At 43.5% G+C, this 18,185-nt stretch overlaps 1 protein-coding gene across 1 annotated transcript in view; it reads right to left on the minus strand.

The window, feature by feature from the left end:
- LIMCH1 (LIM and calponin homology domains 1) overlaps positions 1-17,689 on the minus strand; it is a 188,985-nt gene extending 171,296 nt beyond the window's left edge. Inside the window, exon 1 of the mRNA XM_061346178.1 lies at positions 17,559-17,689. Within this exon, the coding sequence (XP_061202162.1) occupies positions 17,559-17,654 (96 nt within the window). The 5' untranslated portion in view covers positions 17,655-17,689. The remainder of the gene's footprint in view (positions 1-17,558) is intronic.
- Positions 17,690-18,185: the final 496 nt, after the last annotated feature.

Raw genomic sequence — 18,185 nt, forward strand, 5'->3', positions numbered from 1 at the left:
ACCAGGACTATATCCTGGTAGGATAATAGTTTCCCAGCTAAGGGCATTTCAGTCCTGCTTTTTTCCTTTTAGAACACGTAAGGGTGGCACACAGTCCCAAATCTTGTGATTCAACAGCACCCACACTGCTCTCTTAATTTAGGCTGGTGCCAACTTTAAAGCACACAGTCTAGTGAGGTATGAGAGTGATGGAATTTAGAAGACAGGAGAAAAGGAAACTGCCTCAGAATTATAAAGATCAAAGAACTGGTATTAAAACAAGAAAAAATTATTAGGTCACCCATATCACATGAGACTGAGAATGAAAGCCTTAGAGAGAAACATTTCAGGCAAGGACAATGATATTTCCTTGCCTGTATAACTTGTATGTAAGGCAGCAAACGTAGGGGAAAATTGCAGGGAGTTGAAGAGATGATGTTATATTTCAACCAGCTGCATGGCTTGCTCAGATTCAAATACTCCCCTGACTTGTCCCACTGTGCTCAGTTGTGTTTCTAGTCAAGTCATCTATATCAAGCTTTTGATAGCTGATTACTAGTCACACGTTGCTCATTTGCTATGAGTGCCTGGCATCCCAGCACATGGAAGAGAGCCATAGCTGTGCCTCTGTAATACTACAGAATGCTAAGTACATGGCAAAGAATGCAAGGTCTTAAGAGTCTCAAATCAGCATAGAGTCCTGAATCTATTTTTTCTGTACCACAGTTCTGGTACTTACTTACAGTGATGGCATGAAATAAGATTCATGTTTGCGAAGAACTTTTTTTGCAAAGATACTTTAGTGATGAACACCACAGAAGCCTGAGAACATAATTTTGTCCTCAGGATTTGGTTTGAATAGCACATAATACATGTGGCATAAGACTGCATATTGAACAGTAAGGAGAAAGTGAAACACTGAATAGCTGTTCATTAAGAGCTGCGCTATTCATTCTGCGTACTAAAGAGATACCCAGAAGAAACACAGCAGTGACCGTGTATTTAATATGCATGCCCATGAAGGAGAGTTGAGCTGGCAGAGACAACTCTATTGTATTACTTTAGCAGGCCTGACCTTGCAAATTTCAGCACGTTTTCAAGACTGGAGACAGAAACACATGTAATTATTCAGATAATTCTTATTTCACTTGCATTTAGCCATCTTCAGCGAGATCAAGTTCAAGATCCCGGATACTGTGTGAGTAAAGTTAAAAGCTATCTCCCTTGGGAGAATACAGCACAACTCTTGTTAATTTAACATTTTTAAGTTTTTACATGCAACTCAGTTTAGCAAATGCTGCAAGAACAGGCCAGGAGATGAAGTGCCAGAAGACTGAAGAGTCGGACAAGCTGTATGCTCAAAGGAAAAACAGAAAGAAAAAAAAATAATTAAGAAGTCAAATAGAAGAAGTTTTCTTGTGCTCTCCTGAAGTCAAATAGCCCAGAGATATCCTCTGTATGCAGGAAATTTGCATTAGTGTTCACTTATCTTCATACAGATTCTGCTGCTCATGACATCACGATGCTGGATTTTCTGATACTGTATACATGGAAGCTCTATTGGTGTAAGAAGTCAGATATTCTTACAGAAACACACTGAACTTTCCTCAGTTCTCATAGTATTATACTAACTGATCTCTACAGTATTAGATGCCATCATAATAGATTTCTAAAAAATCCATGTACTTCAAAAAGGCAAATAATTTCTTTTCCCATTTGGATTACAGAATTTACTTCTGCTACTCTAAATTAAAGCCACAACAAAAGACAGCAAACTGACTAAAGACAAGTTACTCTTAGCACACTAAATATTTAAGGCAAAACTCTAAGCCTCCGGTAAAAATTTAAGTATATAATCTTATGGTAACAATAAAAACCACCAAGAAACCAGAAGGAGTCACTCTATCTAAAGTTACGAAACCTACCCTAAAATCAGAGAGAACAAAACTAGTAAACATCTGGACTCAATAAGGAAATGAGACGCTATCACCAGTGATGGAAATACACAAAATATGGTTGTTCAAGGCACACTCACAAAATCTCCCAGCCAGGGACAAAATAAAGAGGTCATCATGAGCTACAATCTTGAATTCAGCCTGGCCGCTTTCAATGGCTGTCAAACTCCAAGCAATATTGGTGATAGAAATATTACATAGGCATATCTACAGAGTACTTTATAAAAATGAAAATGGAAGAAGGCTTGTGGGCTTCTGTGCACCGATGGGCTTTGGGTTTGTAGGACCAGGTTGGCAGTTTTTAATTTAATTGCAAAAACCAAAGGTCCCAAAAACCATGTTCCACTCCCACTTCCACCAAGCTTACCTGGATCATCTGCCTGGTCTACACTGTGGCCTAAACCTGTCCTTGGGATAGCCAAATACAAGACAGCATAAACAGAAGACAAAAAATATTTAAGGTCTTTGGTCTTCAAAGGAAAGCTGGGCACATAAATGACTCTCCAATTTAAGGAGAAAAAAAAAACCAACCCAATCTATACCTCAGTACTTAACTCGTAAATCTTTCTGCTGATGACATTTAAGTAAGCAAATCAGGTTTTACAGTCTTCAGTTTCAAGAAGATATTTTTTTTTATTACAGACATGGTAGCAGGAATTACTTTTTAAGCAGAATTTGACGTTATTTTGTCCTTCCAGAGAAATCTGTTATGTGTTCATGAGTATGATCTGACACAACTGTTTTTCCAAATATCTTCCAAATATAAAATGGGCTGGTACTTGTAATTAGTAGCATCTTAAACCAAAGTCAGTTAAGTCTCAAAATACAACACATCAGCTGAACATAGTATTTGAAATTTATCTCCTGTTGAAAGGGACATCATTTCTTTTGCCCTTTAATTCATGGCTTTGTTCTTTCCAGTAATGAAAACCACCCTTGTTTTATTCTTTTCACGCCCATGGTTTAACCCATGAGAGAACTGCTCACCAGAAGCACATCAAATTCATTCAGTGCGCTCTGGCAGCATGATAAATCAGAATAAATAGATGAGCCTAGGGAAAGAGTATTGGTATGATAAAAATTAAGGGGTTATAACAATTCTTTCTAGAATTGCACTGAACATTATAGACACAATGTGTGAATAGGTGTCACTAGAGCTGAAGTCAGATGCAGACCATGAGAGAGCAATACATATGCTTAACATTCTCTTCATCACGCAAATGATCCAAGGCCAGTGAGAAATGTTATTAGAAAAGAAACAGATGTTACAAAAGCATGCACCCCAATCAGAGTTCTTCCTTTTACCTGCTTATCAACAGCAAAATAACCTGCACAGAAACCAAAGCTTCTTCATCCAGCCTGAACCAGTGCCAGGACAAACAAAGCTGCAAATCTAAATCAGAACTGATTCTTGATTTTAATTACAGGAAGAATATTCACACATTAGCTTAAAACCAGATCCCCGAACTTTAAGACGCAAGTAACTTCCAGATAACTGCAGAGAAGCAAGAGGAATGGCCATTCAGGAAACAAGTGGCCCCAAAACACAAAGTACTATCCTCTCATTACACCCAGACCAAGTGTGCTGGCAAGAACCACTGTTGCCACCTCCACAAGAGAGGAGGACATCGGGTTGAAGAAACACCACCTGTATCATCTGCACTGGCAGAAGGCGCTAGCACCATGGCCATCATCATCACCATTACAAGAACTCTCCTCCCAGGATGATACAAATTTGGAAACTAAGGTAATCATCTTCAGAGACTGAACAATACAAACACATGATGAGAGTGACCTTCTTGTTGCTTATGGACTTCGCTAAGTGTTTAAGGAACAGTTGTACATAGAGCCTCAAGCTCACACATGGTATCTGTGGTGCCTCAAGAACAAAAAAAAGCTGAACAAAGCCTGGCTCTTAAGGCTTTGGCGTGAAAATATTGTGGGGGAGGAGAAAAGGTAGATAAAAAGCAGAGTATTTATGATAAGTCTTTACTCTTAGCCCACAGGGCAAATAAGCTGGAACTCCAAATATGAAGGATGCAGGGCAAATAAAATATTTTAAGCACTGTAGAATTACTGGTTTAATGAGTCTGCCAAATGATGGCACGCTCCCGGTAAAGAGTTCTGGCTGCAGAAAGCCCTTAATCCCTATTAATAACTAACTGGGAATAATGTCAGCAAAACAGCTGTCAGGATGAAATGCTGTTCGAGTCGACTAGAGAAACAACTGCCTAGAGCTGTAAAGCAGTACGTTCAGCCCAACCTAAAAGTAAAAAGCTGATGTTAATCATGAGCTTAACTGAAACCTACCACCACTACCTTCTACCTTAAAAATGGGGCATATGAAGGAAGAAGCCACAAGCAGAAGAGGAAAGAAGCAACTGTTCCCTTCAGAAACACAGTAGCATATTCTGGAATGAACTTGAGAGTGGGGTCCAAGTCTCTTCCAAAGAGATCTGGCAAATCACTACCTGTTTGTACTCAGTGCTTCTCACTTTTCACTGAAGTGGAAAAGAATACTAAATGCTAGTACAGAAGAACTGCTGAAGAAATAACTTCACAGAAACAATGTATCAGAGAAGCTCTATTAAGCCTTGCTGAGCAGCCTACTCTAGTCAAGATTGCTATCACATATTTCTAGTAGAAAAAGCTGCATCCTCCATGGAACATGACCAGGCCCAAAATGCTCATTCCAACCAAGACTTCCCAGAGGAACAAAAGATTCACACTGAATTAGAAATGACTGACGTAGCTTATATTCTCTGAAGTGCCTGTTACAGGGTGAAGCTCTTCATCCAGACTCTGCTCCTCTTCATCTCCTCCCTTCCCACAACTAAATGTCTTAAAACTTATTTTTCCCTCTACAACTTTAGAAGAAAAACCTTGAAGGTATATGCACCAGGATACGAAGATACAAGGAGGATGGGTGACTAACTACACAAAAATCATTCAAATGAGGTTACAATAACATTCTCCTGCATAAAGATATTTAAAGCACGTAGGGTACATAGGACGCATACAGCTGGCAGCATCTATGTGACAGATGCATCAAGTGTCTTGCCACCTATACTGCTCTGGAGTAACAAATGGATTGCTGAGCAGTTACTTACACACAACAAAATCCCACAAACTTGCCCATGCAAACAGGAAGTAAAATGGTCCAAAGCCCAAAGTCATATTTGAAGTCAGATGGGCCATTAATAAGCAAGAAAGGCATTCTGATTTATCAACAAGAACAAAGTTATTTTCCCACTTGTATTAGTCCAAATAATCTGTCACTGCACTGCGAGTGAATGACCTAAAGTTACTTCACTCTAGAAATTCCCAAATGTGCTCTTTCCTTCAAACAGCCTCATTAGACTTCTGGCAGGAAGAAATTACACCTCTGAGAACAAGTGCACAGGCCAACACTGCTTCAAGCTCAGTCGTTTACAAGACACTTTAATGGCAATCCATAAATGCAATTGGTTGTGGAGGAACTGTCAAGACAGCAGCTCCTTTCATCTCATGCCATTGTCCTAAGGAAATCTGCTATGGAAGACCTACAAACAGCAAACTGCATGAGTGTACACATCTGGAGTGACTTCCCCTTACTAGAAGCTTTATGCAGTGTAGAAGAGCCATTTTTCTAACTTGCTTTTTACTGCAGAAATGAAAGCTTTTCCTCAACACAGAGCACCAGCAAGAATTTGACATGCACAGGAACCTTAACTTTTTTGACTCATCACATCTACTTCACCAACCACTTACACTTTGAATGCTGTTGCAGTTCTTGCAGTTCCAAGTCTCAATCACACTCCCTCTCCACTAAACACAGAAACAGGACCTTACATTTTGCCCTGTCCGTACTTTTTTGCATAAGAGATGCCCATCTTTTCCCTCGCAATCCTAAAAGAAAGCTTCAACCTGGTTAAGGCCGTATGCACTGGAAAATATTCACATCCCATGGCTAACACTGACAGCCCCTCCTCCACCCACACTTTTTCCAGCAGCACCTATTTCCTAGGTGCACCAGAGCCCAGTTCAAGCCTTGGGAAACTGTCACTTTGATGCTTCATATTGGAGTTCCCCATCCTGTACAAAGGCTGCCATCACTGCTACTTCTTGAAGTCAGATCCTCCTAGTCATGTAGCCCTGTATCCGAAGCACACAGTGACGAGAAAGCCCCCTTTGCCTACACTCTTATGTTCTCTCTTCTCTTGAGAGACACCAGGAGACAGGAAGAGACAGAAAACAAAAGCTTTCAACACAGTTTGAGATTGCACCACTTCCAAGAAGTCTACTGTGGCTTTGATCTATTGATTTCAAGGCCCTTAATGTGGGAAGCTGAAATGCAAGTTTTCTCCACACAATTTTAAAATAAACAAGAAAACCCAGTATGGCACTGGAGAATTAAACGCTGCACTGAAAAAACTAACAAATATTGAGGGGGACAGAAAAGCCACAAATATCAGATCTGCCTATAACTAGAATACACACTCAAGAATCTTGGTTGAAATCCAGAAATGAAAAGTAAAGAATAAAAGCTTTTATTCAGCAGCGCTACACCAGAGATTCTCTCAAACTTCAGTGAATGGAAGTTGATGGATAAAAATCCCACAAGCACTGGTAGGCAAGTTTTCTATTAAACCTCACTGGAATTTCACCTCAGAGCTACCCCTGCGAATTTTCGTTAAGTTCTCCCACAACTATCTACAACAGATTTACTTACTTTCTCCCCTGAAGCTACTAACAAGAAGCAATGAGAGGATGCAATGAAGTAGCAAAGCATTTATTACTGAGATGCATTTTAACATGAATATACAGATCTTTTTGTTTAGGATACTCTGAGAAGGCTCTACCATCAACTGCAGTGAACCCTTCATACATGATGCTAGAATAAATCCAGTTTGATGTTTGTCTTTGAAGAGCACCCATACCAAGTGAATGTCTGCAAACCTAAGTGAAGACTGCTTCCCAGGAGAAAATAATCATCAAAAGATAAGTGACGAAGCTGAAATTACTTCAAGCTCTACCAGCTCTCTTTTTAACAACCTGTTCCCTTTACGCTCATCCCTTCACAGGGAATATCTAACCCCTCAGCCTTGCTGTGACAAAACAAAGAGGCTCTGGATGCCAGAAACCACCACACAACAGCCGCCTATGCTGGAACCACCACGCAACAGCCGCCTATGCTGGAACCACCACACAACAGCCGCCTATGCTGGAACCACCACACAACAGCTGCCTGTGCTGGAACCACCACACAACAGCCACCACCTAGTCTTTCAGACGAAGACATGTGCGTGGGCCATCCTAAGAGAACAGCGTAACATTGCCTACAGCTCACACCTCCAGCGAGCAAACAGCGGTTTGTACAGAGGTGCTTTTCCAACAGAAAACATCCACTGGCCCAGCACTCTCAGCACAGGAGCAACACAGGCAGAGCAGCACTGATCTGCAGGAAAGAGAGAAAAAGGCCCCAGCAAGACTGAAGATCTGCATGTTCATAATTAAAATGTTTAGAGGGTACTTTTGCTTCTCTTTAAAAGAGGCAAGCTGTTTCTAATAAGTGATCATTTGAGTTGCTTGAGCTTTGTTGATTTATGATTTTTTTCCTTGTTATTACAAAACTGAAGGCCCCTTGTCGAAATAAAAATTGGTTTTGGGAGGAGTAGGATGTCAGGCTGGGCTTTTATATAATTTCTTAAAGTCACCTTTATGACTCACTGATTCTGACACCTGCTTTTTCTTGCCAGCAGAACTTTTTCTGGGGAGCAGTTTATTTTCTTGGCTATCTTTAATCGATCTAAACACTGGCAGAAGACAGACACCGCACATGCGTGCTCCCAAATGAGGGCTTTGCTTTTTCAAAACCACAACTTCAAAAAACAACTCACTGAAATCAGGAAAATGATAAACAGGAAAAAAACAAACCCAAACCAACCCTCACTTACTTCGTTGCTGTGGTGCTGTTCCCCCCCCCTCCATTTAGCAGTTCTGCTTCTGGACTGAAAACTTCCAGAGCTGTTTTTGTTGCAACAATCTATGAGAGTTAGCCTACTGAAATGAATCACAACAATCACACAGAAACAAAGCCAAGGGATCCAGGGCTGAACGCTCTGGCACTCTGGGCATCCCTGCCCACGCCAGTCTGACTGAGACAGAACTGTTACTTCTGCTTCTCCTCATTCCTCCCTCCCCTTCCCCAAAGCCAGTCAGAAAGTGCTAGCTGCCAAATAGCAGTCTTCAGCTAACACACCATGGTTCCTTTTTAAATTGGAAAAGGGAAAAGGAAAATACAAGGAAAATTGTTAAACAAAGACAAGCAGTTAATAATACTTCAGACAATGAATTACACAAAAAAATGGGGGGAAGATTTTGCTGCTTTTCCTCAGACATTGCAGCTTCATTTCTCTGGCAGCAGACTGAAAAAAAGTCTCTTATGTAAGAATTTTCTAAATTAGTAAAGTAGACACTTGGATGAAGGATTTTCAGGGTTCTTTTGGAGGGTGTTGGAAGGCAGTGTCCAATACACCCATATCAGGTATAAAACATGCACTGCTGATACTCAAAAAATTAAATCACCGAGCTCCATAATTTCCTAGAATACTTATAGGCAACTGAAGACTAAAGTGATAGGTTTTGATTTGGGAGTTCATTTGTTTCAAGACGCATATCAAGACCTCTAAATTCCACCTGAGTCACAACCTTCTGCTGCGATACAGCAGAAGATAATGTAACCCTGTTCAATTTCATGGAAAACAGTGGTTGCAAAGCACTACAAAGAGATTTTTAACTCCAGCTCTGTAGCCATGCAACCATTCTGCTCCAACTTGAAACCAGCATTATTTATGGGCACTAGCCTCTGCTTACGCAAAAGCAAGACTCTGCTTCTCAAGTCAAAGCAAACGTTACAACTCCGTGCCAGCCTATGGCCTGCTCCTGAAGTACAAATTCATCTGATTTTCTTGGCCATCTGGTTTTAGTGGAAAAAACATTCTGAGCTTTTTTTCCTGATACTCTGGAAATGGAAAGTTCCAATCCCGGAAGATACATTTCAGTTCACAACTTCTCCAAGAGTCCCCTTCCTGTGTAAGGGACTTCACATGATTCAGTGCTATTAGACATTACCAGTACTGTGTGTTAGAGCCCATGACCTGCACTTTTGCTGAATGTATCAGATCTAAAACACATTTTGGAAACTTTTATGTATTAATCTTCTTGCAGATTTCAGCTCCTCACTGCTGGCAAGAAAAACCTGAATTACAGCAACGTATGATCTGAGGAACACAAAGCAGATACCAGCCTATTTTATCTTTTAAATGATGCTGTAATCAGCTAGAGATTTGATTGCTCATGATTGCAATAATGTACTGGTATCTACCAATGCCTACCAAAGATCTACCAAACAATATTTACAGTCTCAGGATGAGGAATCCTGGGTTTTTGCAGTGCATATTGTATGTGCCACCACTACAGCTTATAGGTAACTGGCAGGCTGGGATTCTTCTGAAGCCCACGGAAAGGTCAGACAGAGGCACAAATAGTACAGGGCAAAGACATCACAGAGAATTTTTTCCTTTCATGCTGTTCCCGAAGCTCACTGTGGGATCACAGAGTGCGAAAATCCCTGTCTTATTTCCAGCATGAGCCAGGATCATGGGGAAAACTCTGTGAAGGAGAGATTAATGAAGAGCATTTCCCTCAATGTACTCATTCAGCTGTACAAAGCAGAATTAAAGAATGGCCTCCCCTGCCTCCACTACACTGCTCTTAGCCTGTGAAGTGCTCTGTGAATCACTGACAGTGGTACCAGAGCCAAGAAGCCACAGCAATATTTATTTTCAAAACCTTAGCTTGTCAAAGTTGATTTCTAAATCAAGCTGTCTTTGACACCAGACATGAGGCCTCAGAACACCAGAAACCAGCAAAATGAGGTTTCTCTTTAAATGAAATGGATTTTCTGCTTTCTACAGCAACCAAGAAGTTGCTAGACTATATTAAGTCAATTTTAACATCAGATACATGTTGTATCATCAACTCTATTGTTGAACTAGCCAGTTTGCTAAGGGAAGGATTACTAGCAATAATCACTATATATACACACACACAAAAAAATACCACCCAAAACAACAAACTAGCGAACAGCATCAAGTTATGCTAGAACTGAGCAGAGTGACTATCGAGGTAGAGGATTCTTATAATCAACTAATACCGCAAACAAAAAGCTTGTTAATGTTTTAGTAGCTAAATTCTCAAGAATTAAGCTTGCACATCACCTTCTCAAAATCTGAAAAGAGAAATAATTTCAACTCCTTATTGGTCACTTACAGCAGTGCATAGTGAATTAAAAGAATTCTCAACAAGCCAAGGAAATCAGTTGCGCTTACAGTTTTCCAAAATCAAACAGGCTTATCAAAAATAGTTAGACTGGAAGGCAAACAGGTTTTACACTGCCTTGAGGAGTCTGTACAGAGGAAACTCAGTAGCATACTCTGAAAATGCCTGCAATAAGCCATAGGTGTTTTGCCCTTGTATAGAGAAGCATCTTCTTCATGTAAACAGGCTCTTCAGCACTACAATAACATATTTAACCAATAAAATAGCACTAAATCTAAAACTAAAACTAAAACAAAACTAAAGCAATGTTCACTCACTAACTGTCAAGAAGTCACAGAATAATCAGGTTGGTAAGGACCTCAGAGGGCCTCTGCTCCAACTTCCTGCTCCACACAACAGCAGCTCTCAGGTCTGACCAGGCTGTTTTCAGCTGTCTCTAGTCAGGCACAAGACACCAGGAATGGTGGGTGATCTGCCTGCTGCTCCAGGCAACCTGCATCAATGCACAACTGGTCTCGTGGAGAGAACAAGCCTTCCTCTATGCCAAGTGATAACCTTCCCTATTTTAGTTTATGACAAGTATCTCGCTTTCCTGCCACATACCTCAGAAGTGCCTGGCTCAGCCTTCTCAAAAACCTGCCCACAGGTACTGTGGGGCTGCTGCCATGTCTCCACAAAGCGACCTCTCCTGAAGAGGCCCCGTCCCATCACCCTCTTCCTCAGCAGCCTGGGGGCTCTCTGCTCATCTCCCTCCAGCTTACTGATGTCCCTCTCACACTCTGGTCCCCAAAACTAGGTGCAGTATATCAGGTGTGGCCCAGCAAGTGCCAAGCAGAAGCAACCAACCACTTCCACCAGCCGACCGGCTCCAGAATAACCATGACGGGCTAACCTCCTCCTGCTGAGCCTGATGTCCTGCACATCCCCTCAGGCCTTTTCCAGCAGAGCTGCTGCCCAGCAGTCGCTCCCCACCCTGCCCCATGTACAGGGAGCTCATTTCTTCTGTTTATAAGACAAAAAGCAGTAATAGGCAGTATTTTTCCCCCCATGTTAAGCTGGGGTGTGTTAGAGTTCTTCACATTCTTGCAAGGCTGTCTGAAGGACAAACACAGCCCTTTCACCTGAAACAGCTATTAACATAAGTGGGAGAAGTTTCAGCTATCCATTTTGATGCTATATTACTGGTGCCATAGTGGCTGTTGTTGTCATTGTGATCTAAGGGACTGAGAAGGGCAAGGAAAGACAGTACTTTCTTCTCTAAATGATATATTGGACGGAGGAGGCGGGAAAGGTTAGATCTTCAGGGTCAGCATGCCAAAATGTTCATACCTTCAACCTATGCAGCTGCCCTTTTAAGTCAAAACTTCATCTCTATAAATCTTGTTTTTTCTGTAATATTGTTCCAAAACTGCTCTTGTTGGGATGTTTGCAGAGAACTAATGCACAGAAGTATTCATCTGTGGACAAAAAGATTCTAGACTGGTAGATTTTCCAAACAAAAGATGATGCCATTTTTATAACCTGTCATGAACAACATTGCCCAGAATAATTTTAGAAGGTAGAAAATGGCTCTGATGCATTGACCTGCTATTTATCCCCCATACTTGGGAAAGATTCCGCTTTCCTTTCTAGAGGACTAAAACAAATTTAAAACATTAAGAATACAGTTATTACTAGCAGAATAAGTGCAATGAGGTTACATAGCTGTGCTAAACTGATCTTCACCACCCATTGCATAACAGCATTCCAGACGCCTGTGTTAAGAGCAGGTCTTTTATCCATTTTAAAATTTTACTGAAAGGAGAAATTAATGCAGTTTTAAGACAATTAACAGCTCAGTCCTGCATTTTCTGACATTATCCCTTTATCAATAGTATTGTTGTTCTGATTAGTCTTACCTCCGTGCCAAGCGCTACTTGTAACATGGCTTAAACGGATCTCATGACAAGGGAGCTGGGTCCATGTACACCAGACAGAAGGTCAGCTGCCAGGCAACTGGGAAAGGAGAAAATTTCTAGAAGGCAGCAGTCTGACAGGGTCAGAGAGTTTGGGCAGGTTCTTCCACCTCCTTTAAATCAATTCAGTTTTCATTCCACCAAATGACTAACTTAGCCAGAATGAAGAACATCCCATCTGCCCTGTCTGCAGTCCCTAAATGTTGCCCAGGAAGAGATATAGAGATAGCAGCGGGGAACTCTCCATGTCCAGTCATTAGAACCACAGTAGTATTATTCTACACACACATCCATCTAGGACCAGAAGACAGCCACCCACCTTATTTCTTCTCATGGCTGCCTTACAGACACTGTGGGAAGGATTCCTTTGGCCTAATTTTAGCTTGTCCACAAATCAGGCAACTTGCCTAATCCATTTGCATAGGTTTCTTCTAGCCTATCCTTGCTTACTTTAATAAATTAATTCCCAATACATTAAGTATATAGGTAAGACATACTTCCAGTAGAAGAAAAAGAGCAAAAAAGAAAGGCTGAACACGGAGAAATTTGAACTGTAGGCACTACTTGGCAACTCATTCAACCACTTTCCTACAGCATTTAATTAATAAAACCATGCAGTCTTAAAGCCATCATTCTACACTTAGGTGGTTGCATTCAAATCATCTCCTAAGGCAGCCAGACTGACATCTCTGGAAGTGCTTGCTGGAGAGAATGTTTGTCGGATTTGATCCATTCCTATCCAAACAACAGCAAGACTGCAGTGGCACCCAAGGTCTCAGTCTGGCTAGAGGCACCAGTGTTTTAGGAACTGTATCAGTGTTCAGATGACTATATAATACTCAAGGATCTTAAATTCAGGTTCACAGCAAAGGAAGAGTAGATGTCCAAACATATTTGGAAATACAAACTCTCCTGCGGGGCATGGGTTACTCATATACTCAGTGAATCACTGAGCTTACCCAATACTTTTCATTAAAAGAGCTTTATTTCTGATGTTCCTCATACTGTATTTTGAAGATCATATAAACAAACTTGCATATTCCTCAAGTTTCAGGCCCCTACAGCAGATACTCCAAACAAGCCCCTTCACCAATTAGAAAAGGTTCCGTCAATGGTCTCCTTTTAAGTTATGCTTTTGCAGTGGGAGCCATAAGCCTTAGCTCTCAGGCACTTCATCGCCAGGAATGAGAGACATCCTAAAGAAACCCTGTTTCCAGACTCCTGCCACAAGACAGTCACATGAAGTTTATTTGCCTGAATCACTTAACTGGTTTTATGGCTCTATTACTCTTCTCATAGAGTCAGTGCTGCAGAAGAGTTCTGCTATATGGTATGTGGTATGACATCCAGAGGCTCTAAGGAATACACTTGGTCCCACTGCTTCTCCTAGAAGCAGCACCAGCGCTTCCATCTTTATTTCAGAAGTCTAATACAGGTAAGTTTTTTGCTAGAAGGAAAAAATAAAATAACCCACAAACACACAACAAACCCCTCTGGCTGGCAAACTTCTCCTTAATTAGAGAATCCTCAAGGGGAATACATGCAACGGAAAAGTAGCAGACTGACTAGAACCTGATGGGGTTTAGCCTACACACATCTAAGGCAACGGAAAAGTCAGGCACTCACCATAGGGGACAGAAAAACTTCACTTGTTTATTATTACCGCACAACTATAAAGGAAGCACTCTTATCAGCTGGCAAAGTTTATAAGGAATGTAAGTCTACGGAAAAGCCATTCCTAATTGAACCAAGTCTTAACAATGAGGAGAGAGCATATTAATGAGGCAAGGCTAGGAGGTGTGATGAGGAGATAACAATACCCTTAGGAGTTACACTAGTACTAAATGTGACTTTATTACTGTACTACCCTCTTACGAATCTTTACAGGAAGAATAAATGTTTATACAGATGTTCTTTCAGCCATCAGTTATTCTAATTTAAACACATATACAGGGAACCTTGACATTTTAAGATTACAGGCCATTTGTTTAAATTAGATTTGTTATTTTGCTGTTGTAACCCACTACACTTTACAAGGCTGATATATTCTTTCAGTGAAACTGAGATGCCTTAACTGAAATGAAATACCACACCTTTAATAATGCAGACTGATGTAGCTCTCTCATAGGGGCTTTTTTTTTTGTTCAGTGCCTTTATTTTAATTCCTCTGAGTGCAGCTAATATGGTTCATTTTATCATTAAGAGAGCATTCTTCACTTAAGTAGAACGTGCCAAGCTAAACTAAAATGCCATCACTGGTTTACTGTTATGCAGAGGGATGTACAGCTGATATTTATGCAAAATTATGCAAGGCTGACCTCTGTTTTTCTACCCAGAATGACTGGTGATCAAAGCAAAAAGTCCACAGAATTACAAAATCTCACCTTCTGCAACATACAGATGACACCAAATCTATCACTGCTTGAAATACTGTCTTAGAAAACACAAAGTGCTAAATGTATAAGTAGCCTTGGCAGTAAGAGTCAGAGCTCTGACCAGCCCTTTTCCCTGCTCAGGTGAACACCTTAGTGCTGCTGGTTCAGAGCTCCAGGGAAAGGCAAGACGATTACTGTAGGGATCCACCCAAACTTCAGGCACAACTTAGGACTCTCCTATCCTGCAGGATCTAGATTAAACTAATGCTGGCAGAAGAAAAAGAAGACTTCTGGCACCCAGAACACCTGATCTGATAAAAGGTCACAGGCCCAAGGAGTAAAGATAAGATCTCTAAAATCGCTGGACAAGAAGAAGGGAAGTACCTCCATCTTGCAGATTTATAGGTTCAACCACTTCATGTTTTGCCTCCCCATGTGTAAGAAGAGGACAGCCTTCCTTTTCAGTCCCACTAGAGAAGAAATGCACTGCAGACCACATGGTGGATTCCTGTCAGCACTACACGATGGTGACAGTGCTCATGTGAGGATTCAAAGATGAGAATCAAACTAGCAAGTCACACAACTTAATTGTTAGCAATAAAATGCACAGCAAGCTCAGAGTTTTCAATCTGTCCATTCCTACTTTAATTTCCTTGTGTAGCAATATTTTACAGCCCAAGATAGGTTTGAAACTGGCTCACACCACTAACATCCTCACTAGCCTGTTCTCTCCATCCTAGGGAGGTACACCAGCCCTGGTTTCTTTTCTTTTTGCTTGAGATGCCATTTTAAACAGTCAGAAATGAGCTGGAAGACACAACACGCTGGACATTTGCTGTCTCTAGACCAAAGAATAAACTGGTGAGAGACAATGACAGAGCCAGCGGAAGCAGATGGGTCTAGGAGCCAGACACAGCATGACCCCCATTTCTGGTTTTCACCCAAATTAGCAGGGCTTGGCACACTGAATGTCGATATCTATAGCATTTCTTGATTTTTAGATTTTATTTCAAGATTGACATTGCTTTCAATAACTTTGGACTAATGTCAAGCTCGGTATACTTCAGTCCAAATCATCCAGATTTAGAACAGTGAATGGTGACCTGATTTTTGGAAGAGATAATAACCCTCATGCTCCAGAGCTTAAGCCAAACTGGGATTAAAAGGAAATACAATGTGTTAGGCAAATTAAGTCACATTTGCTTCACTGGCAGCTTCTTCCTCCTTTCTCTCAGTAGAAGCATCAGCTCTGGGCACTGCTGGAAAGGCAGACGCTTCCCTCTCACACCACAGCCATGGCACTCCTGGCTCCTGACACACTCCCTCAGGCAAGAGGGCAGTGGCAATAGTTACAGCTTTGTCATTCATGTATCAAGCAGATTAAAAAAGAGAGGAGGGAATGCAAGAAGATACAGGCAGCTCCCTTTGTATGCATGGGCCCCTCTGGCCTGCATGGGGGACACAAGGGCTGGAGAGCCCTTCTGCTCTGCTCACCAGACCCTGGGTCACACAGGAACTGGCATAATAAGACCTCCAGTCACGGCAAACTGCAGAATACACTGCCCAGGAGGGGAATTTCCAACTGACCCACACATTTCTGCTCTTACACAGGAAGACTTACAGTCCATTGATTGTTATCATGCCTAGAGTGGTTGCTGGCAGCTTCATTACCTAGAGAACTGCTTCACCACTGAGTTCTTGGCTTCATTAGCAGTCAGCAGAACTCACAGTCACAAGGTATTTCATGTACCATACATATGATGGGGTCATGTGCCACTCTCTTTGACCTCTATTGCAAAGAAGGAGATATAGGAAGCACCATATTCATCTTCACAAGACAACCAGAGTTCATACGCACTTCCCTTTCCCTCTTCCAGACTGCATACTCACCTTTCCTTGGCACAAAAGCCCTTCTTTGCACATTTCTTACTGCTCGTATGTACCTCGTTCCATACCAGCAAGTTCACTGTGTCAGTGCCAATTCCCTGAAGCATTACACAGCATTACCTTTCCATCTGATACTGGAGTGAACTATTACAGTTCTGAAATTCCCAAGGCTTCAGGGAATCTTAAAGGCACAGCAATTTTAGCAATAATTTGCCTAACCCCTGTCAGAAAACAGCATCCACTGAGGCTTACTAAAAGCTGCAGATTAAACTCAAAGCCCGCAGCTGAAAGGGAGCTGTTACCCTGGTATCTGGGTTTATACCACCTTCACGCGTGTTCTGACCCAGCAATCAGATGAAGAGCTATTTAAAGTGTGTCTATTGTTACATGCCAAAATATTTAACTATTAAATGTCACCCGCCACCTGCCTGTCTTTGCATTTTGCCGCACACGCAAACAGCAAGCAGGTCTGGGTTCTGCCCTGCCTGCAGAGCGAGGCCGGGTGTCTCTCCTTGGCTCGGCGGAGCGATGGGAGAAGCGGCTGCAGGGGGTGCTCCCCTCGGGACGGGCTTCCTCCCCCACCGACCGCCTCTTCGCGCACTGCGGAGCGGTAGCTGCGCGGCCGCGGGCATCCCCTGCGGCCCAGGGAAGCTGGAAGGGCGCGGGGCTGGGGGATCCCCAGCAAGGCCGGGGGCCCTCGCCGACCCCGGCTGGGAGCGGCGCTACGGGACTAGTGCGGCCCGCTCCGCTGCTCCGCGCACCTGCGCGGCTCCTGTTTACAGCCGCTCTGTTCATCCATCCCAGCCCCGGGAGCGCAGAAGGGAAATGCGATTAGAAGATTAAGTTTGGAAGAGATGCGCGGGGGGAAGGTGGTAGGGGCTCACCCAAAGGCGCGTATCTTGCGTGGGCGCTGAACCGCGGCTCGAGCGTCCCTAGCCGCTTTACCCCCAGCAAGCAAAGGGGGGGTGCCGGGACGGTGCTCGACATGGAATAAAATGCCCACTGTCTGCGCGATAAGGCGGGCAGGGAAGGGCACCGGGTGGTCCCGCGGGGTGTCCCTGCCGCCGGCTATCCAGCGGTCTTACCTCGATCCACTTCTGAGCCTCGGTGAAGGCCAGCTCGGGCTGGGGGGGCTCAGGAGGAGGCTGAACCTCTCCCAGCTCCAGCCCAGGACTGGCCATCTGCAGGGCCCCGGCGCGCCGCGGCTGCGGCGGGGGAGCAGAGAGCCTGAGGTGAGCCGGAGCCGCGGCCGCAGCGAAGAAGACGCCGGAGGCCGCTGCCTGTCTTTCCCTGCCTCGCAGCCGCCGGGGCGGGGGCTGGCGGCGCTCTGCAGCCCGGCTGGCTGCGGCTCCCTGCGGTAACCTCTCTCCGCTGGTGCCCGTCCGTCCGCCCGCCCTGCCGGCTCGGTCCTCCCTCGGCTGCCGCCCCACCCGCCCCGCCGGCGGAGCTGCGATGCGCTGCGCTGCCCTGAGCTGCCGGCTAAAAATAAAGCAGGCGGACGAAGCCGCTTTGCCTTCAGCCCATGCAAATGCCCGCGCCGTCGCCTCCCCGCCGCCAGCATCGCATCGCAGGCGGCGCTGCGACCCGGGGGGATGGCACAGCACCCCCGGCTAGAGGCGGGGGGACGACGACACCAATCTGTCCCTCCCCGCAGCGGCTAGAGGGCACCGAGCCATCCACACAAGCGGCGAGCTGCCGGTTGCGGCTGTTTC

Source organism: Neopsephotus bourkii, unplaced genomic scaffold, assembly GCF_033783945.1.
Source record: "Neopsephotus bourkii isolate Nb327-2 ecotype Australia unplaced genomic scaffold, CSIRO-AGI_Nbou_v1 NB_259, whole genome shotgun sequence".
NCBI classification, from domain to species: Eukaryota; Metazoa; Chordata; class Aves; order Psittaciformes; family Psittacidae; genus Neopsephotus; species Neopsephotus bourkii.